We start from the raw sequence: 25,079 nt of genomic DNA, 5'->3' as shown, positions 1-25,079 counted from the left end.
AATAAACTCCAACCAACGCCATCAGATGCTGACAGAGGTAACACACTGATCCAACAAACTCTGAGAGACTAGTCTGTTGCCATTTGTCAGTGCGGTGTGAATTTGCCTTTAGAAACTCATACAAGCATTTTTGATTGTAAGAAACAATGTTTATGGGGCAGTTGGTGTCTGATGTTGTTGCAGATGAAATATGTTATTTAAATGTGAGTATGGCAATGTGAATTTATGCACAAATGAGATTTAAGAGCATCAGCAGAGGACCATTTTGAAAGTAAAGCTGTTGTTCAGCTTCAGAAGTGTTGCAGTGCGTGAATCACATGGATTAGGTTACTTGATACTATACATTTTGCGGAAATATGTTTTGAGTAACTTTATGCAAAAATTAGATTTTAGAGCTACAGTGAGTATTTTATGTAGTAGTGACTTAAATTTGTCAAAGGTTTTGGCAGTGACATACATGGTGTTTTGCAAAGTTTGCTGCTTCAGTATTTGTAGATTATTTTTCCAGGTTTCTATGGTAGACTGAAAAAACAATGATGAGCATATACGTTTTAAAAGCTATACATATATAAATAATGAGTCAGTATTTAAAGTGTTGACCCTTGTTCTTCATAACCTCTGCAATTCACTCAAATGCTGAATGCAAATCCTGAATGATGGTGATCCATTCTTGCCTTATTAGTTGTCGGAGTTGAAAAAAAAAAAAAATTATATCACTGCCAAAACTTTTAGGCATGACTGTTCACTTTCTTTATAATAGAAAAAAACATGTTTCTATATAGTGCTGAATGCACGAAGGAAAGGCTTATGGGTTTGAATTAAATTAGCATTTTCAGTTAATTTTCTATGGGTCACAAACCTCTGGGATTAAATTGTTCTGTTGAGAAGTTTTTAGATCATAAATATAGCTGTGTTTGCAATTTTTCCTCATTGAGCAAGCTTAATGTGCTTTGTAACCCAAATGATTGTCTGTGGACGAGGTGGTCTGGGGTGAACACATCTCCGCAGTTCCCAGGGCGTCCCGGGTTCTGTGGGTGTAGAAATAGAGATGAGAAACAAAATGTGAAGCTGGGAACTTCTGAGGGGCTTACGGAGGAATCGATCCTTCACAATCCTGTGAGCGTCCGAGGGATTCACCTTTACCCCTCACCGCTGGAGAGCTTCACGCACTGATCTCAGGTCAGACTCCAGGAAACGCTGATCTTTGCTTGACCTGTGCATGTAATTAAAGCGCTTGTGCAGTCAAACTGAGCATGCTAATGAGGAATATGACAGAGCCGGGATTTCCTAACTGAGAATAAATGCCACACACAATAAGAAAATAATTTGATGGGGGTGGGAGGTAGGACAATCACTGAAAATTGATAATAATACAAATATTATTCGGTGCAAAATCTCACATCAATTGTTAATAAGGTACTGTTCATTTGGCAAATGCCACAAAAAGTTAGAAAATAATGCAATTTAAATGTCAGAAAAATCCTAAGGTAAAAAAAAATATTTGTTACCACATTTATTATTACGACAGTAAAAAAAAAAAAAATTATGTAAAGAAAAAAACATTGTGATATAATTACATACAAATTACTATGGTAAAATACCACATTTATTGTTACTCTTGCAATAGAGATGATTTGATAAATGCCCATACAGTATGATGCTGACCATCAGAGGACATCAGATGATGCAAACGCTGAATCAACAACAGAACTAACAAATATTGATACATGTGTGACTGCATCATATAATAATTATTCATTATTAATAATATTAATAGTGATCATCATCTGGCTGACTACGACTTGTATACATTTTCCTACAAATCCTGTCAAACGTGCACAAACTGACAGTCAACACTTATAAGCTATTACTAAATATTGTAGAAACAGAATTTTCTGTAAAGTTGCTTTGTAACGATTTGTATTGTGAAAAGTGCTATACAAATAAACTTGAAATGAATTGAATATAAGAAAATAATGTTATAATAAAAAAAGACAGAATAATTAAAGCTGCAGTAGGTAACTTTTGTAAAAATATATTTTTTACATATTTATTAAACCTGTCATTATGTCCTGACAGTAGAATATGAGACAGATAATCTGTGAAAAAATCAAGCTCCTCTGGCTCCTCCCAGTGTCCTATTGCCATTTGCAGAAATACATCGCTCCCGGTAAGAAACAACCAATCAGAGCTGCGGTCCGTAACTTTGTTTGTGTTCAAAATGTAGAAAAATGTGTATAATAAGCGAGTACACCATGAATCCATTTTCCAAACCGTGTTTTTAGCTTGTCCTGAATCACTAGGGTGCACCTATAATAAGTGTTTATATTCGGACTATTTTAGATTGCTTCGGGGGTACTGCGGCGGAGTAACCCAGTACCTTTGTGATTCTTCATAGACATAAACAGAGAGAAGTAGTTCCGGCTACGATGTTCTTCCGCAAGACGCAAGCAGTTCTGTTTATTAACCGCTAGAGCGTCAAAAGTTACCTACCGCAGCTTTAACATGGTGAAAATGTTATTTAGTAAAAAATACTGCATTTATTGTAGAAAACTGCTGATTTGGTTAATAAGACAATAATGTCACAAATGACAGAGCATGTATTTTATGCAGATCAGTGTAATAATGTTTTCCATTGTAATTTACTATGATTTTACTGTGGGGGAAACAAAAAAAAAATGCTGTAGAACTGTTGTTACCGTGTTACATTTTCGTCAGGTTATTTCAGCCTGGTGTTTTCCAGCAATTCATATTTCTTCACAGGTGCATTATTATCTAAAAGGCTCACAAAAGAAAAAGAAAATGTCTCTGAAATAATTCAATGAAATTTCAAGAATGAGAAATTTAAAGGTCAACGAGTATAGGAGGAAGACTCAAGAGCTCTTAAAGTAAAGAAAGAGAAAGACACTTTCTGGATTGAACTCGGAGAGATGGGGCTTTGAACATCACATTTGATGAGAATACTGTGACCTTTGGGCTGCACATAAAACATTTTTGTTGTTGTTATTGAATTCTTCTTTTAAAAGCTGTGCAGGATCGACATGTGATGAAACCCTGCTGGGCTGTCAACAGTGAGTCCAGCCTGAAGCAGGTCACATTAATTATGCTGAAGAAACAGAGAAAGTGCTTTGGCTGAAACTGTACAGTGTTTATATGTTTCCTTAAAATAAAAGTTTGGAATATAAGTGAATATTTCATGCATTCACTATAAAACTTCATTCCACTCCAGCCTTTTGCTATAATTTACCAGTATTAATAAAAAATGTAAAAGGTAAAATAAAGCAGTATGAGTTCTGTAGGTTCTCTTTAGCCTCTATATTGTTTAGCTAATTTGTTGATTCACTAAATGCAAATATTTCCTTCAGTCAATAAATTGTCAAAGCAACTATAGATGTTCGATTAGCAAGTTCTACATTAGCTGCAAAACATCATTAGCACCCCCAAAATCTTAAAGATACATATGTTGTCGTGATGTTTGTCTTTTGGATGAAAGCATCTGCTAAATGAATGTATGAGAATGCAAACAGAATTTGTCGTCATTTCATTGTTACATATTGTTTAACATGTGAACTCCGTGCCTCTGAAGACAACAGCTTGCAAAACAAAGATGTTTGAGTGGAAATTTAAGATTATAAAGTCATTCATCTTATAAAAGTAACCACATTATATATTCATGCTGCAGTGCATGATGGGAGTTTACAAAGTTGTATCCAATAAGCAGCATTAAAACAAAAATGTAATTGTTTATTTAGATTGTGTTAGGCTACTTGAGATGATATTTGAGGGATTATAGCCAGCCTAAAAGTGTTTTTTATGCAGATTCATAATCATTGACATTTGTTCTTATGTGTGATTTAAAAAGTCCTGATGTTTAATTTAGAATTAATTGCTTTTTCACAGTGTTGAACCATTAGCAGCTTCCTTATGTTGCCATTACTTTAAGAAACCAATAAGCCATTCAATATGTGCTTTTACCACAGTTAGAGAAAGCTCTGCATGTGTCAGGCCCAAGAATCCCCATTTCCCTGGTAAAATCAATGTAAATCAGTGTAAAGTTGTTTATTTTTTTTTGTTATCCTGATGCTCTGAAAGTCAATGGCGCTGTGAATCTCTCTGTAATACTCTCTCCATCTCTTGTTTGGTCTTGTTTGGGATCTTTGGCCCAAAAGCTCTTCTTTATTGCTTTGGCTGACTTTACCGCAGTAAGCGCTGACAGAGGCCTTTGTGCTCTTAGAGGAATGATGTGTATTACAGGAGTAAATGGGTTCAGATCCAGCTCGAGATTCTGGACGACAAGTTCAGGATCCAGATTGCAGACGCAGTGAGGAAACTCGTCTGGAGCATTCAAAAGCCTCACACGCATTTAAAGGTGAAGTGTGTCATTTTCCTTTTTAGGAAGTTCAGACAGTTTCAGCTGTGTCTGTTTAAGTCATAGATGCTTTCTAGGAATAGTTCAGGCTGTCCAAGATGTAGATGAGTTTGAGAATATGTTTGGAGAAATGTGGCATTGCATCAACTGCAATGAATCCTCTGCAGTGAATGGGTGCCGTCAGTATGAGAGTCCAAACAGCTGATAACAATGCAGTAATCCACACCACTGCAGATGATCAGTTAACATCCTTTGAAGTGAAAAGCTGCAACATTGCTGAGCAAATGATGTCATGCAACATTTCTCCAAAAGCTGATGCACAGCTGTGTGATGTCATACTGTCACGATCATTAGCTGTAGTGCCCATGAACTTCAGTAGAGGGCACTCCACTCAGGACCATTCCACCCATCCACCACCAGATGTCACTATATCATCACTTGGACACTAGCACCACTCATACTGTTGCACAACACCCGAACTACATCTCCCATGAGTCACTGCATCACTATCACCTTGCCACACCTGCACCTCATTCATCAGCTAATCTCCTTGCCACACCTGTACCTCATTTACACACACATATTTTAAACCTTAAAACAGGCATGTGTGTTTTGTGGCGAGAAACATATTATCAAGGCAAGAAGAAGAAGGTGCAAAGATGAAATACTCTTTTCTTGAACCTCACAAGAGCAAAACACATGGAGATGCATTACAAAAGACCAACATGAATGAATGAAACTTATTATTGTTACTATACGTCAAATAATTTTGAAACAAAAATGGATGATAAGGCTCCTATCATTTTCCATAAATGTTTTAGAACATGTCATTCAGACAGAGGGTGCTTTGATCCACAAATTATGTTTTTGTGTTTTATTAATCATTCTCATCTCTTTAAATCTTGCTTGTTTTTCCCCATGCAGTGACTTCAGTTAGAGCTGATTGTGTTGAAGGCTCATCGCAGCTGCTCTCTGTAAAGTCTTGTCTGACTCACTGTGTTTCTCTAGTGCAGGTTTTCAGATGTGAGAGTTACCTAATTACCCAAACAGACTCAAAAGTTTGCTGTTTGATCAGAGATGATGAGCTGTTTACTCACGACATCCTCACAGCACACAATAATTATGAAATAAACATCCTGATATCCTGCAAGGTGCGTCATCAACTGTAGTTTTTGATGTCTGAAACATGAGACGAGAGAATCTGTCAGAGCAAACACCAGAAACATAATTCAAATTTGAATAAATCATCATGAATAGTTTGTTTTCTTTCATATCACATTAAGCAATTAAATGTAACCCGCCTTCTCTTGCATTCTCCGTTTGCACATTTCTGTGTTATTGCTCAGGTTTCTATTAGGTGTCAATATTAAATTTAAGTCAGTGTTTGCTATTGCTTTAAATAAAAGTGTGTGTGTGTGTGTGTGAGAGAGAGAGAGAGAGAGAGAGAGAGAGAGAGTAATTTACCTAAAAATAAATACAAAGACTTTTAAGATGAAAATATCAAGAAATTGCTATTATAACTAGATAGCAGCAGAGGATCACTTATTTCGCTGCTTCTTCAACTCTCTATTTTTATTTATATTTATACTTGCTTTTGGATTTATTATAAAATGACTCTGTTATAACAACATTAAGTACTTGTACTGTAGTTAAGTATAAATTATAGCAAGTGCAAAAGTTACAAAATCTAATTTAATTTAAAAAAAAAAAAAAAAGAGCCCGGACACCAACAGCCTAGAAAGTATTATTTAAATAATTCAATTTATTTAAATAATTCAATAATAATGCATTCAATATCGTCATTGTTGTTTAATTTAAAAACCACATTTTTACATTTTAAACCATAGAAGCTGCTGAATATATTCAGCCGACAGATTTGTTGCTGCTGCAGTTTTATCAGTCTGAATTTAGTCTGAATCACAGCTCTACTTTTGACATCAGCTTGTCAGATTGTCAATCATGGCAATGACTCGTGCACAATTAGTGAATTCACTCGCGTCATTTTTTACACTCATGTTTGTGGAAACAGTATATATGTTGACGTTCTGGGATCAGAATCCCACCTAAAGTATTGCAGTCACAGATAAAGAAATAACAAGCGTGAAAACTAAATTTAAAAAACGCAAGTAAACATATATTGTACAAGATTTATAAATAGCAAACAATGGTCACAGATTGAAAAAATAATAATAATAACGCATTTTTACAAATAATAAGCATGAATCAAAATTTTAAACACATTTAAAATCATATTCTACAACATTGAAATATTAATGCAGATATTGTCTAACTTGGGCACAAAATCATGTTTTCCTCGGTTATATTTCTCTGTTTTTTTCTGCTGCCAGACATTTTCTTAGGCCTTTTATTGTGTTCAGCCTAAGGCACGCCTGTTCAATAATCATGCTGTCTAATCAGCATCTTAATACGCCACACCTGTGAGGTGGATGGATTATCTCAGGAAAGGAGAAGTGCTCACTAACACAGATTTAGACAGATTTGTGAACAATATTTGAGAGAAATAGGCCTTTTGTGTACATGGAAAAAGTCTTAGATCTTTGAGTTCAGGGGGCAAAAGCAAAAGTGTTGCATTTATATTTGTATTGCATAACACTATCATAATGTTTTCAATATATAAAGTTAGAATATAGAGACAGTATGAAAGTAAATCAGGCAGCAGGTGGCAGCGAGTATCTTCAGAGGACGACGGCAGATTCATTCAGTGAGGAATAAAGTGAATCATTCAGTATAAAGCTGCTGTGTGTAGCTGGTAGGACACCGTTCTTCTGTGGCTTTGTTTGGACTCTTCATCAAGCAAAATTAGAAAATAGGTATTGTATTATTCAAACTTAAAATATACTTGTTATATTGATAGTATACAAAAGTTTAATAAAGAGTTTCAATGGAGCTGATATTCAGGGAAAACACTCTTCCTCTTGTGATATCATTTTAAAATCTCAGAGTTAAACAAAATATGATAAATCTTACAAGACCATCAACCTTATCAATGACATACTGGACATGAAAGAAAAAGCTGCAAAGCTGTTTGCAAAAAAACAATACTTCAGGCAGGATTCTACGTTCATTCCTCTTGCACAAACAAAACTTTTCTTCAAAGTATGAATGGGTTATGTATAGAAAGTGCTCTCCCGTTATAGCACAGCTGGTTTGGACAGTTCACCAGAAATGAATGAGCTGTCTTATCTAAAACCAGGAAGTAACTGTGCGCATAGTCAATTAGGCCTATTAAAATAGCCTATGGCCTTTACAGGTACAGTACTACAACACTGTGTTAGATTTGTTTGTTTTAAGAATTTCCAAGTTCAGGTCTAATTTTCCATCATGCTATCTGTTCGAAGCCTGATGTGAACTGCTAGTTCTGGCATACAGGGTGATTTGTCTGATTTGGAGCAGATTTATTGAGTTTTCTGTCTAGCTGCAGGGCTTTTCATGTTGTGGTGAAGAGGAACATGAAAGGCCCCCCTCTTTCTCTCATTTTTTGAGGATTTAACTGCGTTTGCATCAGTGTAGCTGCCTGTCGATCGTCGTGTTAGACTGTTTTTGAAATGTGTTTTCCTCTAACTATGTTAACTATGCCAACAGGTCTGAACGCAAACATCACTCATCAAGAAGCCAAACTAGCAGTAGCCAAACAGATGACAGCCAACAGCTCTACATCAGCCCGTTCATCATCATAAGTGATGGCCGTGTCAGATGTGATCACTATGACAGCAGCTTATTTGACATAGCTCATAAAAACGAGCTGGCTTGTAAAAAAATGATGGTGAAATTTGGTCCTGACAGAATCTGGAGGTTTCATAAGCTTGCAGGGTTTCATAAGACTTTTATCATCACAGACCTGGGCTGACTCACAAGACTAACTACAATCTAAACCTAACTTATGTTGTTAATCTCTGCGGGACACGGCTTCGCATTTGGACACTTCCTCTCTGACTGTGCCGTTATATTTTTTACGCCATTATTTCTTCACCCACCTGCTTTAAAATCATCCTTAACTGGTCAAGGTGGTCATTAGTTGGAAAACCAGCTTGGATCAGCAACAATCCCATTACTTTGGTAACTAGAAGCATTCCTGTAACTCAAACCGTAGATCATGATGCTATCGCAGGGAACAAAATGAATGAAAATTAATGATAAAAACGTTGTGGGAACATTGTTTTAACATATTGTGATTAGAATGTCACTTTTAAGATTACAAAAACATTTCTTAGAACATTCTCCCTACTTTTTTACCCAAAATATGTTACATTATTTTTTTTATTTATGTTACCAGTCTTCTTATTTTGACTAGAACATTCATCAAATAAAAAAAAAAAAAAACATTTTGAAGACGTTACAAAAATGTTGTTCTAAGAATGTTTTCTCAACATTATGAGAAAAAAAGATAAAGTACAAATAAGTACGTTTTGAGAATGTTGTTATTACTATATCACATTTTTAATAAAGTTATATGAACGTTCTGTAAACATTAAGAGCATTTTTTCCTAACATTTATATAACTTTAAAAATCCTTTTTTAGCTAGAATAGCAACATCAATGTTATGGGTTTGATTCTCAGATAATTAATGAATCAATCGGGTGTTGACCAGACAGATCGATTCATGGGTGAGCTGGAGCATTAAAGTTCTGTGGCTCAGTTTATAGGCTTCTTGTTTTGATGAAGAGATGGACTTGTATTGCTTTGGTTCTGCTCTAAAGGAGGGCTGATGGTATTTCTAAGGTTGTCGATAAACAGCTCACAACTTTGAATGTGTGAAAGTGTGTAGAGACAGACAGAGAAAGAGAGAGACTGTTCATATCCAGACGTAAGCAATGTGTTCAGAATAATGTCTTTCAGAGAGAACACAGGCAGTGTAGATTTGAGTGAACTAGCAGGCTATCACTCTCCTGCTGTTTAGATTCAGAGCTGGGGTTAATAATAAAGCTCTTCTGCACTCTAGTGTTGAGCGCTGGGAAATCTGATTCACTTGAATGAATTTGCTTCGAATTGCTTGAATGAATGAACGAATGATGAATTTATATAGCGGTTTATTGTGTAATGTTGTACACCCAAGTTATTTAGATTAAAATTAAGTAGTTCAAACTTTTTTTTTTTTCAGTTAGTTAGAAAGGCAACTGAATATTTTTTATTTATTTAGGTTATTCATCTAATATCTATGTTTTATTTATGTATATTTATAATTTTATTTCTGCTTTATTTCAGTTACTTAATAGTAAGAACACTTTTCTTATTTTTCCGCATGTATCTCATTTCCACATGCTCCGCCTGTGATGTGAATGTAATGGCTCTCTTGTGCTTCTCTCCAGAGCAGGTAGACTCAATAACAACAGTCCCGCAGAACATTCTGACTGTTTGCTTTACCCAAACACAGCAAAAGTGACTCTCTGTGACCTGCACCGCTCAGCTGGAACGATTGGGGATTGTGTCTGAATACAGGGTCACGTCTGTTTGAGAACTCATGCAGAAACCAAATGAACAAACACTTTTCTTCACTTTTCTTTAGAGAACTTTCTCCCAGAGTGCACTGCACTATCTATCTATATGCATTATAGTACAAGGAATTCCATATTTCAAGATGTACAATATCAGATCTAATAATTTTTTTAGTGCTAGTATATGCCAAAACTAAGGCAACACTAGGGCATGTGATATCTGGGAAGCATTCAAATAAATGTGTTTGAATAATTCATTTCTTTTATCTGAACGCAGCTGATGGAACGTATCATTCTTCTGCTTATGAACAGCAGAATGAAAATCAATGCCTGCACTGAAGCTCTATGTGACTCTATGGGGAATATGATATCCCACATTATGTTTCTGCCCTAATCACCCACTTATTAATGATTTCCTGACAGATAGAAGGTGAGATCATGATACCATCAAGTCCTCTTGCACCAGAATCTGTGGATATTTGCCATCTGGGACATTTGAGCATCATGGGAAAACCACAACAACATTACTGATGAATTGAGTGCAGCGCCATCACTGATGAATTGTGGGAGAACACATGCTTTAGTAGATGTGTATTATCTATCTACCTGTCTATCTATGTGTCTATCTATGTATCTATCTATATCTCTATCTCTCTGTCTATCTGTCTGTCTGTCAAGTCAAGTCAAGTCAATTCTTCCACATGAACAAGAACATACATACAGAAAATTTAAATTGCATTACTCTCAGACGCTTGGGGCATACAGATAACACTATTAAATACAGATAATAAAATATAAAGCACAACTATACAAATAAACAAATAGGTAATGCAAAATAAAGATAAGTAAAGCAGCACAAGGCACACGGCAGATAGAGTGCAAACCAGTAAAGTAAACAGTGTGGATATAATGACCCTAGTGCAAAAGAGCATATTGAGTCTGATTCAAGTGTCAAAAATCTCAGAGAGCAATTCTTTATTTAAACTGACAGAATAAGTAGTTGATTGAGGTCAGTTAAATGCTGAACGAGGTAGTGAGCAGACCAATGCTGCACAAAGTGTCTGGTGCAGGTCCCAGAGTGTTAGTGGGAGCTGTGGGGGCTGGGGGGGGGGGGGGGGGGGGGGGGCTGGTGGGACTGAGGTTAAGAGTTCAGTGTTGCATGGGAAAAAAGGGGGGGGGGGGCAAGGTAGGGAGGGAGTGCAGCTTCCTGACAGCCTGATGGATGATTTTATTTGTCACGTACAAATTATAAGACATACAACAACCAGTGAAATGTAGGTTTGGCATACTCTTTTCAGACTGTGCGGAAAAAAAAGAAGAGAAAGTTAATTACAAATAATGAAATATCTGAAAAAAGAATAATAAAAAAAAAGATAATGAGATACAAATAATTAAATATACACAATATATTAAACTACTACACAGATGCTGTGTAGAGATGCTACAAAGAAACTGCTACACAGATGATGTGCAGAGATGTAAACAATATGCAGTGAGGATGAGTTGCATAGTTAAGATTACTTAAAAAAGTGCAGTGTGCAGAGAGTTATTGGGTAACCCTACACTACCAGAGTCTCTAAAGTGTAGTGTGTTTAAATGTCCATGTTTAGTAGTCTGATAGCATGAGGGAAGAAACTCCTCTTGAGCCTCTCCTCGTTTTAACCATCAGACTGGGGAACCATCTCCCTTACTGTAGCAGATTAAACAAAGGGTTTCCATTTCTATAGCCCCAATATAGACATTTTTCAGGATTCCAGGGGAAACCTCAAATTTTCTCAGGAGTCTCAGATGGTACAGCCGTTGTCTGGCATTTTTAACTTGGGCCTGAATGTGGTTAGCCCAGGTCAGGTCCTCAGAAAATGTTTACACCAAGGTATTTGATGGGTGTAGATCCGCTGCTGCCTCCTCCTGAAGTCCACAACCAGCCCCTTGGTTTTGCTGACATTCAGAAAGAGATAGTTTGTTTGGCACCATGATGTCACACTTTCTACCTCATCAAGGTAGGCAGCCTCATTGTTGTTGGAGATGAGGCCCATCACCACTGTTTCATCCGCAAACTTGACAGAAGTGGAGGTGTGAGTGGACACACAGTCATATGTGTAGAGTGAGTAGAGCAGCGGGCTCAAAACACAGCGTTGTGGGATTCCTGTACTCAGGGTGATGATTTTGGAGGTGGTCTGACCCACCCTCACTACCTGAGGTCTGCATGATAGAAAATCAAGAACCCAGTCACAGAGGGGGGCATTCAGTCCGAGGTTTCTGAGCTTGGATGGCAGCAGACTGAAGAAGCTGTGTGATGGGTGGGTGGGATCACCTGCGATGCAGAGGGCTTCAGGGATGAGACGGGTTCCATAAATGTCCTGGATGGAGGGGAGAGAGACACCAACGATCTTCTCACCTGCTCTCACCATGCGTTGCAGAGTCTTTCGGCAGGACATGTTGCAGGTGCCATACCACACAGTGATGCAGCTCGACAGGATGCTCTTGGTGGTGCCTCTGTAGAAGGTGCACATGATGGGGGACGGGGCTCTGGCTTTTCTCCATTTGCGGAGGAAGTAGAGATGCTGCTGTGATTTCTTGGCCAGTGCCGCAGTGTTGTCGGTCCAGAAGAGGTCCTCTGTGATGTGCACACCCAGGAACTTGGTGCTGCTCTTCTGTTGATGGTCAGAGAAGCATTTTGAGTGTCCACTCTCCTGAAGTCAACAACAATCTCCTTCATCTTCTCCACATTCAGAGAGAGATTGTTGTCACTGCACCACCTGATCCTGTAGTTTGTCTCATCTTTGTTGCTAATGAGACCCACCACAACCGTGTCATCCGCAAACTTAATGAAGAGGTTGAAGTTGTGTGACAGTGTGCAGTTGTGGGTCAGCAGAGTGAAGAGTAGGGGGCTCAACACACATCCTTGGGGGACCCCAGTGTTCAGTGTGATGGTGCTGGATGTGTTACTGCCGACCCGTACTGCCTGAAGTCTTCCAGTCAGAAAGTCCAACAGCCAGTTGCACAGCGAAGTGTTGAGCCCCAGCTGGACCAGTTTGTTAATGAGCTGCTGAGGGATGATTGTGCTGAACCCTGAACTGAAATCTATGAACAGCATTCTCAGGTATCTTTTTTTGGCTAGATGTGTGAGTGCTGAGTGGAGGGTAGTGTTGATGGCATCATCAGTCGAGCGGTTGGACCGATATGCAAATTGGAAGGGGTCCAGGGAGGGGGGAAGGGTAGACTTGATGTGGTGCATGACTAGCCATTCAAAACACTTCATGAGAATAGGGTTAAGAGCAACTGGATGGTAGTCATTGAAGAGAAAGCACTGATGGCATTGAAGAGATGGCTTCTTGGGGACTGGAATGATGGAGGTAGTTTTGAAGCATGTGGGAACAAAAGCCTGACTAAATGAGATGTTGAAAATGTCTGTGAAGGCATCAGTGAGTTCCAATGCACGGCCTCTCAGTACACGCCCAAGGATGTTGTCAGGACCTGGAGCTTTGTGTACATTGATCCTGCTGAAGGATCTCCTGTCTGGGGCCAGCGTCATCACCTGGTCGCCGGGAGGAGGTGGAGTCTTCTGTGCAGTGGAGCTGTTTTGTGTCTCAAAGCGAGTAAAGGAAGCATCTGTCTGTCTGTCTGTCTGTCTGCCAGTCTATCTATCCATCTATTCATCTATCTATCTATCTATCTATCTATCTATCTATCTATCTATCTATCTATCTATCTATCTATCTATCTATCTATCTATCTATCTATCTATCTATCTATCTATCGTCTGTCTGTCATTGAGTTTATCTGTCTGTCTCTGCCTGTTGTTTCTTCTATCGTTCTTTCTTTTTGTAGCTCTATTGTTTGTCTTTTTTATTTTGTTGGTAATGGGTTGTGGGAGGAGTGAGAACTCCACTTAGTGTCCATCTAATGCACTTCACCCCTCTCTCTCTCTGTCTCTCTCACTCTCTGTCTCTCTCACTCTCTCTCTCTCTCTCTCTCTCTCTCTCTCACACACACACACATGATTCTGAGGTCTTGGGACATCTCATAGCAGAGGAGATGACAGGACTGATGCTCATCTGACAGATCAGACAGATATCAGACTCAGGAGGATCCTCACGATTACACACATACACACACACAGACACACATCTGACAGGTAAGACCTTTCATTCTGTAGCTTTGTAACCTTCATCATTCATACTGAAAGACCAGCAATAGACTAAAGTACATAAATTATGTCCATATATTTTATTTATTTTTAAATCTTTTATTATGCAGAAATTATTAATTGCAATTTTGTCATAATTCACGTTCACCGAAGTGTAATATTCATAATGTGGGCTGTTTATGATTTTTCTGTTCAGTAGCTCATCAGGGTGTGGTCCTGTAAACCTTCTAAACTCAACAGTTATTTTTCTACAGTATTACTGAAATACAGTGCATGTAATGTAGGGTGACTGTTGGTAACTGTTATGTTGTTTATTATCATTTCAACATTGTTTATGGTATTCTGTTTGGGCTTTATTAGTGATGTTTCCCAAGAAAAGAATAGCTGTTACTAATGTCTGTATTAAGTATTAAACTAAACATTTGTGGTCTTGACATGCATGACACATCTTGTTGAGGAGAGTTTGTGCTGTTACTTTAGTAACTGATCAGATGCACTATTTTCACCTGCTGAACCACCAGAAAATACAAATAAAAATCCCACAAATGCACAATGAAGGAGGAACCACATCTAGAAACTAGATGATGGCTGAGCGAGGGTGCAGGACTCTCTACATGACAGCCAAGAAAAAAAAAACAGAAAACAGCAGTCTAGCAATGCAGTTAAAAACTTTCTCTGCATAGCACCTTTACATGATAGTGGCAAATGCACACCATAAACATTATCTTCATAAAATAAGAACAATATACATCAGAGAAAAAAAGATGGTTTGATGGATGAAATCATTAGCATATTCCTTGATGTGTTTTGAAAAAATCGTCAGTGCATGTTATTCAAACTAAACAAATCATCTTTTATTAAAATGCAATTATTGCATCAATTCTAAAACAATGTTATTTTAATATTATTGAGATATACCTGTATGTTTTTTATTAATAGTTTAACTTCGTTTTTATTTTTATAGTTTCTGTTTTCCTTTTAATTGTTTTGTATACATATGTTTGTGTTTATGTGTTTATCATTTAGGTTTAATATATCAATATATATATATTTTTTTATTTTAGTATATCAGGTTAAGCTAAATAAAAATGAGAAATGCTTCCTTGGCAATTTAAATATTTTATTTCAGTTAACATTTATGTATTACTATGTTAGGAAATGCTGTGTTAATAATAATGAATTATTATTATTATTATTATTATTATTATTATTTTTTTTTTTTTTTTTTTTTTTTTTTTTTTTGCTTGTATGACTGAATGCTTGAATTCATTGATAAAACTCACTTGATTATTTCCCACAGGCTCGGCTGACCGGGTGTCACAGCGCTGTTACCCTGCGGTCACGTGAGGTGCAGGGGTGCGGGATGTCCGAAGACATGTCGTCTGTCCCAGAACACCTGCCTCTCAGGGACGGTGCGCGCTCAAACTCCTGCGAGCAGCTCACACCTTCCACCGTGAGCACAGTCCTCAACCTGTCCCACAACAAGATCTCCTGGACCCTGCAGCCCACCACAACGGGAAACTGTGAGTACTACTGGCAGGCCATCCTCCTCATGACCTCGGGGGGCAGCGTGCTGATCTGCGGGATGGTGCTGAGTGGACTTTACCATGCTGGCTTCTCCAAGATGGCCACAAATATCCTGGGTCCCACCCTGCTGTCATTGGGGCTGATGGTGCTGGTGGTGGGTTTGGTTTTGATGCCCGTAACACGACAAATGAGGGATCAGAGCGCAGCAAAACACCTCTACAAGCCTCACATAAACCTATGAGGAGAACGTAAGGCAAGAGACTACAGCTGATTTTGAGCTTTTGTTTTTCTTACTTTTAGAGCAGGGTTATTAAAAAGTGTGTGTTACCTGAAATAAAGCTAAAATAAAATATAAATATTAGATGGAGCACTAAAATTACTAACTGGAACTAAATAATAATAATAATAAATATATATATATAAGCTTATTTAAAATATTAATAAAAACTATAATAATATATAAATAATACTTACATTAAACAAAGTTTAAGTTGGCAAGTAAAAAGAAATATGTTTTTTAAATGACCAGCTGGAAATAAATAAAACTAGATAACTATATATATATATATATATATATATATATATATATATATATATATATATATATATATATATATATATATATATATATATATATATATATATATATATATATATTTAAATAATAATAATAATAATTAATTTAACATAAATAGTAATAATTAAAGAAAAATACATAAAAAACATTAACAAATAAATAAAAAATAAAACTGCAAATTCAAAATATTCATAAAACTAGATAATAATAATACTAAAAACATCCAATTTAAGTGTTTATTGCACTTTATCTATTATCTATTTTCATCTGTAGATTTCAATTACAATTCATATCATTAAAGTTTTCTCAAAATGAGCCAAAAATTCCCACTTCGGCATCACTTACATACACCAAACTTAACAGTTGTATTCATATATATATATATATATATATATATATATATATATATATATATATATATATATATATATATATGTATATATTGAAGGTTTCATTCTTCAATATCATTCACCTGATTTAAATAACATTTTATTCTTATATGTATTCCCTGTTGACAGTATTTTCAGATTTATTGAGTAATAAAAGCAATCCAAAATGCCCTCTGTGAAAAATATCTAAATATGCCAACAAATTTGAACCTAGCTTTATAGGTTACTGTTCTGGAATTCTATTCATTTTAATGCAAACTTAATTAGATAATGCCTCATTTTCATTTCTGGGGATACTTTAATATTTTCACCCTATTCACATGTAGTGTCTTGCCTTAATGGAAAAATTGCATTCTGAACAAATGTATTGAACACAACTTGTTTTTGAATGACTAAACGGGCAAAAAATCGAATAGACTCCATATCTGCAGGAAACAGAGACTGCAGGATGGACACTTTCCCCTTGGGTCTGAAACCATGCATTCTTCTGAAAATGTAAGAATGTAGTTTACAAAGTTCTTCTGCTTTCCTCCATGAGTCTGTTTAACCAGCGTGGTGACTGACCTGTCTGCTTTGTGTGTAGCTTCAATGCAGATCTGAGCTCAAAACTCAGTATGCATAATGTGAATATTAAAATTGTGTTTGAATATTGACTCGAATTCTTATTTACTGTGAGAGATGTATTTGTTGTCTTTTTTTAAGCTGATATGTGTAACGCAACCTTTTTTTAATATTCTTTGTTACTTATAGTATTTATTCATATTTCTAATTTGCATTTTTTCACTCATTATACCATCCGATCAGAAAGTGTCCGAAATTAGAAACTGAAGTCACCAAACATGACTGGACCAGAAAGATGCGTGCAGCTTTAGTACACAAACCCAAGTCTCTTGTTTGAATGATTTGAGCTCACATTTGAAAGGGAAATTTTTAGGATGTGCAACCTGACACAGAATCCCACATACATGTGTTACTATTTGCGTGTAAACAGCATAGTGTGATATAGTGCATATTAATCAGTATTAAAGGGATAGTGCACCCACAAAGGAAAATTCATCATTTGAAAACCTCACGTCCTTTCAAACCTGTATGAGTGTATTTTGTCTGTGGAACCCAAAAGAAGATTGAGAAATGTCTCAGTCATTCAAATAGGGATCCACACAATCTGGAGTTTCGGGTCTTACTTGCACCTCCTCCAAATAGGAGACAGGTCTACTAACATGGAGGCTAAAGACGGCAGACTAATATCAGTAGCCAATACACCCCTTGAGATCAAGGAAGTGAGGTTACCTGCACAGCACCTTCCACTGGCCTCCATTGCACTCATTAAAACTCACTCCCATCCGGGTCACGGCACCAATATAACCCCCCTGGGATCATATTCGCACTCGCTCCAAGTGGGACTCGAACCCAGGTCGCCAGCATGGGAGGTAAAGACTGCAACCTCTAATATCAGTTGATAGAGCTAGTTTTCAATGATTTTTGGACCTCAAGCCTTCTTTTACCTCAGTTACATGTGTTGTACTGAAACGGATTTATGAAGTGAAAAATAAAGTTGAAAAGAAATAAAAATTTACTGTCCCGATCACCCAGACATTGTGTCCCAAACATGCAAACATTACCAAAAAAATTAATAAAAATGTGGGCTCAGTTTACAGAAAAAGTGTATGTCACACATCTTTACATTATAATATAACATTGATTCATCCTCAAATGGGTAGATAATATCAGTATTACAGAAATATATAATGTGTTTGGCTGATGATTTTAATTTCTGACAAGAAACCTTGCTCACGTCAGAAATCTAAAAACTGTCCCAATCACTCTTAATTCACCCAATGTATAGACAGTAGCATTAATGATATGATGGCAGTTATTACATTTTTTAAAGTGTTTATTGTAGTGCAGTTGTTTTGTGTATAAATAACAAACTTATTTCTTCTTTTTAGAAAGTTAATACAGCAGTATTTTACAGAAAGGGGAATAGGAAGAGTGTAGAGTTAGCTCTTCCATGAGATGAGAGTAAGGTTAAATGATAGGGATCTTTTTTGGGTTGCATTGAGTTCCGTGAATATAACTCTATCAATTTCTAAAATAACTGTGCATTGAAATCATCATTATTTAACTACTAGATACTACTTTTTTAAACCGTTTTCCACAGCCATATAGCAATGTTTCCCTAGGTACAGCCCCCACAAACACATTATTCTTCTTATATATAACTTATTTGAATGAATAAATAAATAAATAAATAAATAATTCATAACTAGAACATAATGCTAACCATATAACTACTATTATTTTTTTTATTAAATTATGTTTAACAACATCATTAGCAGTAGCCTGTATATATATATATATATATAATTATATATATATATATATATATATATATATATATATATATATATATATATATATATATATATATATATATATATATAATTTCTACCTATGCATATATAATACACTTTTTTCAGTCATTAAAGAGTTAAGGGCATATAAAGAGGATTGAAGTCCTACCCCCTTTTTTTTGCACAACTTGTGCAAACTTACAAAAACAGGGAAGCGAGACATAAACACACTCTAACAAGAAACGATCATAAAATAAAATGTAAAGTAAAATAAAAATATTCTGGATTTGCATGTCAAAATATAGTATTAAGATACATAAAAGTGAAAAAATAAACTTACATTATTTAGGAAAAGTTGTCATAATACTTTAAAAACCACTCTTTTAGTTGTTTGTAAGTCTAAGAGACGAAACAAGAGAGTTCAGATCCACAAGAAAAACTGGGGAAGAAAAAGGAGACTAAAGCCATTTTTGTTTATGAATGAAGAATGTTGCATTCAATATAAGACAATGTATAACATTCAACAAATAACAGCTTTGGATTTTCATAATAAAAGATAACGTCTTTGAGGACAAAGATATGGGACACATTTGTAAGGTTAGAGACAGGTACTTAAGTCAACCCATAATTTGTTGGTAACACCGCTATCAAAAACAAATGTCCTACCGTTAGCAGCCGTGCAGCCAGCGTGACGTCACGAGGGCGTTCCCTCCCTGTGCGCCAGGTGCGTCTCACCTGAGCTCGACAGTTCTTCCGCTAGCGACAGGAGCAGCAGCATCCTCCTCATCCTCCTCCCGAAGATGACGGCGCTGAGGTGCATCGGCAGCTGCCTGCCGTCATTCGTCATGGCGATCGTCTTCGACATCATCGGCGTGGTCCTGCTGTTTGTCGGGATATTCGGTGACGTGCGGATGAACGGCGTGCTCTACGGGGATTTCCTCATCCACACCGGCGCGCTGGTCTTGTTCGCCAGCCTGGCCTTGTGGCTCGTGTGGTACGTGGGGAACATCAGGGTGAAGGATGAGGGCTTGGAGAGCAGATCGAGCGCCGCGCACAGCGTCAAAGAGCTCGCGAGGAGGCTCACGAAGAGACTGTCCAGAACACACCTGAAGGACAACACCGGTGAGAAGCGCTTTACTGCTTTACTGATGCGTCTCACGAATCATTTTTTATTTATTTATTTATTTTATGATTACATTTAAGATTAAACATGATGAAATAAGCTACCCCAGTCTGTGCCCACTCTTGTATTTATGTGTGTATTGATCTGTTGAAGCTTATATATTATTTTTGCACAGGTGAGAAAACAGGAAGCAAAGCTTCCACTGTTCGAAACGTGACATGGGGGAAGTCCACCTATTTCCCAGGACTCCAGGATCTTGAATCGGATATGATCAAATGTGATGAACTATCCAAAGAAAAACCAGATGATGATCAGTTCATGTGCTACCAGAATCAAGGGTACGAGGACGAGGAGTCCTGCAAACCAATCCAGGAGGAGAGCGTTGACCAGACCCAGTCCGAAGACAGTTCTGAATCAGATAGAAATCAGGAGACAAAGTCTGGAGATGATCACTTCACCTGTTACCAGAACGAAACGTACGAGGAATCAGAATCAAAATCAGCTGCAACAAAAGATGGTGAAAAACCTCAGGAGGAGAAGCCAGATGATCAGCCGGAGAGCACTGAGGATCTGATGTGAAAAGAGTTGAGGTAAATTAACCCTAATCGCTCAAATAATAGAGCAACTGGAGTACAATTCAATTCAACATCATAAACTCCCAGTATATGACTCTACACAGTTCCACGCTACATGGCATTTTCATAAACAAACATCCTTGTGTTTCTATTTTAGCTGCTGTGTACATGTTTACCAAGATACAATGCAAATCTAAACCTATTTTAGGTTATTTACATAATATCATATTGCATTAGTTTTTGTATAGTCATGTTATGTACAGTCTTGCATGTATCATCAATCATTTCTGTAGTATTTTCACCATTCATTGAAACTACATCATCCTTGACCACTAATTTCCATTTTAGATGTGCATATGCATGTATAAATTGAAGCAAACTCACTAATTCATCCATGAATTAGAAACTTCTCTTACTCGCCAAAGTTTAAGATGCCTGTTTTCTTCTTCTAGGTCCTAAAACAATGACTGAATAACCACGAACCTTCAATAGTCTTCAAACATTTGCCATCAGCAGTACATATAGAGATGCTCAAATGGTACTATAGTACTATATATGCGTTAATATAGTAAAACACAGCTGTCTGTTGTGTTTCTCTATACAGGGTTGAAGATTCTCAATGGCCTGTTTTTTATAAAGCAGGGTGGCTAACATTATACTCTAATACGTTGCACATTACTAAAAATTTATCCAAATTAATAATGCTTTGGCAAAAGTTTTGGCAAATTTGAAATGGAGAAATGGATATTTTGATAATCCCGAAATATCCAAATATTTTCTGATATATACCCATTCAGTGTGTGTTGTAATGTGCACTTGTGTTTTTGTTACTGTGTTGTTGTAAAATGCTGCTTGGTTTTGCACATCCTCATTTGTAAATTCATGCATCATGCATTGTAGGAATCCATTTCCCTTTCAAAGTGGCAGCTGAGCGCTCATGCAAACTCCTCCAGAGTCGAGCCATTTCATTTTGTTGGTCTTCAGCAGTGACCAAACCAGTCTGACCGCAAATACAATGGACTGATAGTTCATTCAAGGGACCTGTTGGTTCATCTTTGCACACAAACATTTAATACTGCACCCAGGCCAAAAAAAATCAATCAAATAAATCAAATCTATTTTTTCAAGTATATTTTGCTATATATTATAGTAGTGAGCGAGTTATGTGAAAATAACTGTATGTGGAAAAACTGCATTTATGTAAATATAAAGCACATGATCCTGACATGCCAGACAAACCCTGACTGTAAATACTCCCTCTTTCTCTCACACTACTGTAGCTGTTGTTTTAACCGTTGCAATATGAAATGCATGTAAACTTAAAGCCCAAGTTTGTATAAACAATTAAATCACATTTCACTCATATGACTGTATTTGTGTTTAATTCACGTGGTGTTTGCTTAGTCACTATTGCTACATCATACGGTTAGTGATTTGCTGTAAGGCCTAACCTTTGAATGTTGGGGTTAATCATCAAATTGAATAATGGCTCAATTTCAGCGACTTCCTGAAATGTGCAAAGTCTCTCTTTGACTCATATTTGAGGATTGCTTAACTGAGTAAACAACTCGGCACAACTTACAGTATAATGCTGCATCTGCACCAGTGCTTTGATTAATGTTTTTTCTGTCAGTGGAAATATCTGCATCTGTTCACATTTGTTTATCTAGCAGATCCACTGTCAGGGTGATGACACCAGTCTGAGGAATATGCATAAAAATAAGTCTTGACCTTTTTTTTATGTAGGCGTTCGCTAGGCAGTCTAACTTGTTTTGGTGGTTGCATAGTTGCCTTCAAAGAAATGCACTGCGTAAGAATGTGGGTGAGCTGCTTTATAAAAGTCTTGTTGGGGGAAAGTTCCTGTCATTCGTTCTTCAGGCCCATCAGTCTGCCGTACGTCCGTCGGCTCTCCTTACTTTTGAGCTTTTTCAAGATGGACTGCAAGGAAAGAGTGGGACGCTGCTTTATCTTTCTCTTCTTGGCCATTCTGTTCGACGTAGTTGGACTAGTTCTCTTCTTCATTGGCATTTTTGCACCCATCAGTTTTTGGGACTTTTTCGTTCTGTCCGGACCAGTCATCATCTTCCTCAGCCTGGTGTTTTGGATCTTTTGGTATCTGGGGAACCTGACAGTGCCGTACCGCGAACTCCTGCCCAAGTGAGCAAGGATTGGAGGAGAAATATGGAATGGAGATGTTAAATTAACTTCCAGAAAGCGAAAGGACTCATGGAGTTTCTGAGTAACTAAAACAAAGCATGAATGACGTGTCACAAGAAGGCCTACTGGAGACAATTGCTGGATCACCATTGTCTTGGGATTTTAAACTTTAACAGTGATTACCATCTTAAGATGCTTCCAGAATGAGAATGAATGTGGAGTGACAGAAAACAAATCCTGTCAATTAATTTTAACAGCAAAGAATTGGACAATATGACTCCAAAACTGCAGCTACCTCAGTAAGATCAACTTTTTTTACAGTTCCGACATTTTTCATGATCACTTCATGGTCGTGAAAGACCTATTTTTTGCATCATGTACGGTTCCTGCCTCTTTTTGGAAGACCCTGTCATGCAATTTATAGAAAACATTAGTAAACCTCAACTTGACCATTGACACTGTGGTTACTGCACTGTATTGAAAACAAATGATTGATTTATGATTGATGTCTTTCCTTTTCCACTATCTTTCCTTTATATAGATGTTTACAAAAGCTCTTGACATGATTACCAGGATAACCAATAAAAACAAACAAATGTTGATGCTGAACGTGAACACCTGACCTGATATGATGTTGTGGTTATTGTCAATGTGACACATAAGTTTAACTTATAAAGTGAAGTTTTTGTTTGGTCAATGACAATCAGAGACACTTATAGGCTTTTGTTCTGGTCAGAGATGTCTTTCTGAAAACCAGATGAACTGGATATGCAAGTTTAAACATCAGCATTGAGATGCATTATTATGCACAAGGTTCTTCCCTGATTTGGGGAGATCATATGACCAGTCCAATAATGCAGATCCCCAGTCAGAGTTTTTGAAAGCAGAATAAATTGATCATGGGTGAGTTTCTGTGATGCTGCATCCACACCAGCAGGTGTCAGTACGCAGTCCACTGTCATCATGATTAAACTTCTTCTAAAAGCAATACCGAATGCAAATAATAAAATGCAGCTAATTGTAAAATCATGAACAGTTTAACACCCTCGTGCACAAAACAAATGCAACCAAGACTACTATAAATGCATGTTCACTCACAGTGAATATAAACATGGTTAGGGTTGAATTAGTAGCTGTCAATAGCATTAAAGCATTGCAAAATGTTCAACTGTTCTAATCAACCTGTGTTATCATAATATTTTTGATTATTGTTTGGCTTGTGTAGCTCACCGTGAGCCACATAAGCATTGATTACCCTTTGGGGTAGGCTAATTATAGTGTATAGCAAATAACTATCTTCAAATGGGGGTGGGTACTCCACAACAGGGCGTGGCTTCTTCCCTTTGACAGACAGATACATGACAAGGTTTGTTTTCCCAAGCCCTGTAGCCGATACAAAAGATCCCATTGGTCATTCCAAGCATAGTACTGATTTCCCCCAAAGATCTGACAAGCTATAACTCCAGACTTACTTTTATGTCTCACAATTCTGAATTTTTTTTTTACTGAAAGCTTTGAAAGAAGAACTTGTCTTTCATACTTATGCATGATTTATATAATTATAAGATTTCTTATGACCTGTAAAATACAATGTAAAATACAAGCAGCATAAATAAATTGATAAATGCTTGTGAAAGCTGCCAAAATCCCATTTTTGCATAAGTGGGATGCTGTCGTTAGCCACAGATATTACACCGGTTTACTAAATGGTTTCTGTAAGAGCTTTCCAATGTAATTGTTGGCTTTCTGCAGTGCTGAATATTGATCGCTCTGCTCTTTATTTTAATAACCCATGAGCATGCATCCTGGTGGTCATCAGTAGATTGCCGAAAATACCACAATGAAGCACAAAAAGCAATTTATGTTTGTGTGAGAAGAAAGAAAGAGAAGCCTTACAGAAGATGAGTCCAGCCAAACATGTAATCATATTTCATCACATGAGGATTGCTTTTCAAATGGTCCACATAATTAATGTGAAAACTAATACGATGGCATAATCCAACATAAACATGCTGATGTGCTCGAGTCCAAATATTGGTACGTTTGGTGTAAATGTACCACAATATTAATGACCCATCTTTTTCACAGGGCGTATACCAATTTTTGTTCCATCAAATGCTCTCTAGATTTAACATGTCTCTCATTTCTCACAATCCATTTACTGAATATTTTTTTAAGTTTGCATGAAAAATATTTCACAATTTTTACAGAAGCTCATATTGAGGAATAGTTCACCCTTTAATAAAAATGTGCTTGAAAATTAGCTGAAAAGGCCATCCAAGATGCAGATGGGTTTGTTTATTCATCAGATTTGGAGAAATGTTACATCACTTGCTCAGCAATAGATCTTCAGCAGTGAATGGGTGCCGTCAGACAGAAAGTCCAAACAGCTGATAAAAACATC

General features: G+C 36.9%; 2 protein-coding genes across 2 annotated transcripts; both read left to right on the top strand.

Moving 5' to 3' along the window:
- Nucleotides 1-13,816: 13,816 nt before the first annotated feature.
- Nucleotides 13,817-15,882, top strand: LOC113055664 (phosphoinositide-interacting protein-like). Its single transcript, XM_026222068.1, has 2 exons — nucleotides 13,817-13,961; nucleotides 15,274-15,882. Exon 2 carries the CDS (start codon nucleotides 15,337-15,339, stop codon nucleotides 15,739-15,741), a length of 405 nt encoding a protein of 134 aa, XP_026077853.1. The 5' UTR covers nucleotides 13,817-13,961; nucleotides 15,274-15,336; the 3' UTR covers nucleotides 15,742-15,882.
- A 3,515-nt stretch (nucleotides 15,883-19,397) lies between these two features.
- On the top strand, nucleotides 19,398-21,872 carry tmem238l (transmembrane protein 238 like). Its single transcript, XM_026221795.1, has 3 exons — nucleotides 19,398-19,942; nucleotides 20,119-20,533; nucleotides 20,971-21,872. The coding sequence occupies exons 1-2, from the start codon at nucleotides 19,621-19,623 to the stop codon at nucleotides 20,520-20,522; spliced, it is 726 nt and encodes a 241-aa protein (XP_026077580.1). The 5' UTR covers nucleotides 19,398-19,620; the 3' UTR covers nucleotides 20,523-20,533; nucleotides 20,971-21,872.
- The last annotated feature ends 3,207 nt before the right edge of the window (nucleotides 21,873-25,079 follow it).

Source organism: Carassius auratus, chromosome 3 (assembly GCF_003368295.1).
Source record: "Carassius auratus strain Wakin chromosome 3, ASM336829v1, whole genome shotgun sequence".
Classification (NCBI taxonomy): domain Eukaryota; kingdom Metazoa; phylum Chordata; class Actinopteri; order Cypriniformes; family Cyprinidae; genus Carassius; species Carassius auratus.
The sequence above is the reverse complement of the archived record's forward strand: the minus strand, read 5'-3'. Positions and strand labels throughout refer to the sequence as shown.